The 4166-nt window shown below is 37.6% G+C and overlaps 1 protein-coding gene across 1 annotated transcript in view; it reads left to right on the top strand.

The window, feature by feature from the left end:
• PTPRK (protein tyrosine phosphatase, receptor type, K) overlaps positions 1–4121 on the top strand; it is a 309673-nt gene extending 305552 nt beyond the window's left edge. The window contains exons 18-19 of the mRNA XM_009880190.1: positions 2610–2621; positions 3774–4121. Of these exons, the coding sequence (XP_009878492.1) occupies positions 2610–2621; positions 3774–3988 (227 nt within the window). The 3' untranslated portion in view covers positions 3989–4121. The remainder of the gene's footprint in view (positions 1–2609; positions 2622–3773) is intronic.
• The last annotated feature ends 45 nt before the right edge of the window (positions 4122–4166 follow it).

Genomic DNA, 4166 nt, shown 5'->3' with positions numbered 1-4166 from the left:
AAATGGTAAAAGTTTTCTCCTCAGGGCATTCAAACTAAGTTCCAGTGAACTGACGTGATAAAGATAAGAGATATGTAAAAATAAAATTCAGATCCATATTAGTTTTATTTCATACCCAAAGCTTGATTTTCTAAGTAAGTAACAAGAATGAAAATAGAAAGGGAAGCAATTCTGAAATATCCAAGAACAAACAACAACTTTATTTGCAGGTTCTATACAAATATTCTTGTATACCTATATTAATTACATTTTTTAATTCACCTTAACTAGTAAGTTTTTCGACTTTGTACTTACCGTAAAAAGATGAACAGGTGTTCGGAGTGGCCAGGCTGCTTGTTTCTATGTTGCATCTAACACTGAATGCATGTTTTAGAGTTTTTTAAAAAACTGGTTTTTAAAAAATCTGTTTTGAGATGGGACATTACACCTATAGTATAGACTGTTTCTGGCAATTGGTTGTCTGTTGTGTTTTAAAAATTTGTAGGGAATAGAATCTTTCTTTTGCAGTGGCATGTTCCAGTGCTTCAATCCTCCTAAATAAAAATAAAATTCAGATCTGTATTAGTATTATTTGGGACCCAAAGTTCAATTTTCTGACCGAGTAGTGAGTTACTACTAACCGGGTGTTACTACTGAGTATTACTACTTCTCACTCCTAGTTTTTCCTAACTAGACTAATCTAGACCACATCTTCATTGTTGGAAATTGAACCATTTCCTTTGAAGAGACTCATAGAAAATATGGAGAACTGACACTCCTGTCCTTTCAAAACAGTCTTTTTACCCATTGAAAGGCTCATGAGTCCTCATTTGTCTCTCTTCTAGTTGAGTTAAACCCAGTTCTTTTAGTCATCGTCTCATAGCTCGTGTTTTCTAAACTCGTTATCATTTTTTTCCTCTGAACACTTCCCAACTCATAGGTTGATTTTTTTTTTTTTCAATTGTGGTGCCCCTAATCAGGTACAGTTCTTAGAAGTCTTAATGCTGAGCTGAGTGGAATAGGTACCTCCATGCACTACTTGTAGTGTTCCTGCTACCCAAACTGTATTTTGTCCTTTTTGTTGCGCTTATGTTTCTGACTTGTACTGAGTTACCTGCTAAAATCCTGGTTATCATTACCCCGTCCATTACTCCATTTTGTAGTTATATATTTGACTTTCCTTTCCTACACACAGTAGAGTGCATTCACCATTTAATTCACCTTGTTGATTTTTGCATTGTCTCCCAAATAATCAAGATAACTTTGAAATCTGATCCTGTACTTGTGAAGTGCTTGTGGTGCCTTTACTGCTCAGTGCCCTCTGCCCATACTGTATCCCGTTATGCAAGCTGTGGGTAAAAATATTGATAGAAAATATACCCAGGAGGAGCCTTTGCAGATCTTCATGTAAAGCGTCCTTTGAGACTAACAGCAGATCACTATTTGTGGTTAGTCTTTGGTCTTTGTCAAGCTAGGTATACTCACCGTGCAGGAGATTTATCAAGTCATGTTCTGCCCGTTTCCTTTTGACAATGTTGCAAATGCCATTCTCTTGACTACAGTAGTGTCTTAGAAAGTTTATAACCATCAGAGGAGTTAGCTGCTGGAGCCTTCCACTTTGAGCCAGAGAAACCTAACCAGGTGGTTTAAGAAGTTTATGAAGGGTGGTGAAATAGCACCGTTGCCTGAAAGACCAAAGGGTTAGACTCAGTAATTCTGAATGCTTCCCAAAATTAGACCAATGGACTTACAGTCATAGAAAATGAGTCTTCTGCTAAAATTCTTCTCAGATCATCTTGTACCTTTTAGCTTTATTTCAGGCACTTACAAGCTACATAGATATTCTCTGGTGATACTTGACAAGCTATTCCTAATAGCTACATTTAGGCTATAAACATATTCCAAAGGTCAGTGTGTTGCTACTGCATTGTGGCAGACACAGACATGGGCAGCTGTGAACAGCAAGGACAAGGAGTTAATTGAATAACAGTTTAATAGTTCCTGTCTGCGTTCCCATCTACTGGTGGTGGTGTTTTGGGCATGATAGTCTCCTGGTATAAGTAAAGCAATGCTAGTGGGAAGGGGTAATGTTTTTCATTGCATGGACTGAAATAGCGGAGAGAAGTAGACAAGCTTTTCGGCACACCACGTAAAGGGGTTGGGTACCTGTAAGCTTGTTACTTTGGAACTTGATCATTTGGCCTACTCCATCTCCATATAGCCCTTGCTTGGCCCAACACCACAAAACAGTTTTTCTCTGTTTTATTCAGAGATGAGCAAAATTTTATGGGTTCTACATTATAGAACATGTTATTTTATATGAAGCTCATCTCTTTGTAGCTGTACTAGGTTTCTTTCTCTTCGTGTATAGGTTATTAATGCTACTCTCCATTCTATGTACATTAGCACTACGTTAGTATGACAATTTTGCTTTTCTCAAGTCCCTATCATTACATTGATGGCATAATAATGTGGCCCTTGTATTTTTAAAATGGCTTTCATTGTTACCTATTGTGAAGCTTTAACAACTTTTAATGTCGTTTTCTTTTAGTCATTTTCTAATATAGTCCTGAAATAAATTTCTTATGTTCTGTTCACTCATTGTTTTTTGCTGCTTCAATGGGTTAAAGTGCCTATTACTGGTAAGTATACTGCAAGAAATGGGAAGAACTGCAAATCCTGAGGTGGTTTGAAATGTGTGTGATTTAATATGGGTAACACTACAATAAAAAGTGACTGCTACATGTCACTCACACTATTAGGCAGTGTAGTGAGGCATAAATGTACTGAAATTAGCAACTTGTGTGACTGTTCAAAGAATTGGGTTTCGTACTAGATGATCTCATTTCAGAAGGCGTTAACGGGGTTTGCATTTTGGCGTGATTGTAGATAAGCCAACCTTTGGGGTGTTCATTTTTTTCCTAGAGTGTTTTACTTCCTAATTTAGATCCTTTGCAAGGAAAATGGTAAATTGATTTTGAAGAAGAGTAGAAGGTGTCAGCTACCCACTTCTCATTTCGGTAGCCACTTTCGAAAAAGGTTTCAATTAGAATTTTTCTTCCTGTGTAAATTCATTTGAACTGCTGATTGCTAATTTAAAAAAAAAAATCACAGAAGGGATTGACTAAATGTGATTGCTTCATACAGCTTTGACATTTGGTATTGATAAGAGGATTGGTGTAACACAGGGTATTAGAGGAGGCTTCTTTGTTTATACAGCACAAAAACTGCAGCTGAAATCAGCACACTCAACAGTTTCATTTCAGTACTAAAAGACCTGAGTTAAAATGACCACCGTGGAGTGCTGATTTGTCTTCCCAAATGGAGGTGGTGTTCTGAAGCGGTAGCATAATTGCTCCTCTTTTTTACAGGGATCTCAATTTACTGTTTGTTGGCTTTAGACAAATGATGTGCTGATAGCACTACAGAGTTATTCTAATTTATTGTTTAAGGTGTAGTATTGCTATTGATACATATTAGCCATTAAAAAAGTTACTTTAGGTGATAGAGGCTGGAGTTCCCAAGTACATTAATGTCATAAAGTTTTGTAGCTTCAAATAAAATGCCCTTCAGACATCTTTATTGTGGGATGAAGGATTGCAAACTTTTGTACGTGTTTGCAGTTCAATTCCTTTATGTACTTCACAGTATTTATGTGCTGGAGAGTAGTGCTTTGCGTTCTCAGAAATTAGACATGTTTTTGAAGGAAAAGGTTGGAAATAGATGTTGATATGTATAGCAGCAGGTGTTACTGCCCTGCAGATACCAAATGCATTGATTTCTTGTGAATACAGATGAAAATCACAGTGCGACAGCAGAGTCCAGCCGGCTCCTGGATGTCCCTCGTTACCTCTGCGAAGGCACAGAGTCCCCCTACCAGACTGGGCAGCTGCACCCTGCCATCAGGGTGGCTGATCTGCTGCAGCATATTAACCTAATGAAGACCTCTGACAGCTATGGATTTAAAGAGGAGTATGAGGTGAGATACTCAGTGGTGGGTTTTTGCTAGGAAAAATCCTTTTGAAAGGGGCAGCCTTTTGTTTGTATTGCATTGCAAAAGGATGCAACTAAATGTCATGGGTTTATGTGAAAAACACATAAAGATAAGCAGGCATAAGATTCCTATATATATGTAACCCAAAAGTGAAATAGTGAGTGAAGTCCAATGGTTTGAGCCATTAGAAGTG

Source organism: Charadrius vociferus, unplaced genomic scaffold (genome assembly GCF_000708025.1).
Source record: "Charadrius vociferus isolate BGI_N301 unplaced genomic scaffold, ASM70802v2 scaffold82, whole genome shotgun sequence".
NCBI lineage: Eukaryota > Metazoa > Chordata > Aves > Charadriiformes > Charadriidae > Charadrius > Charadrius vociferus.
The sequence above is the reverse complement of the archived record's forward strand: the minus strand, read 5'-3'. Positions and strand labels throughout refer to the sequence as shown.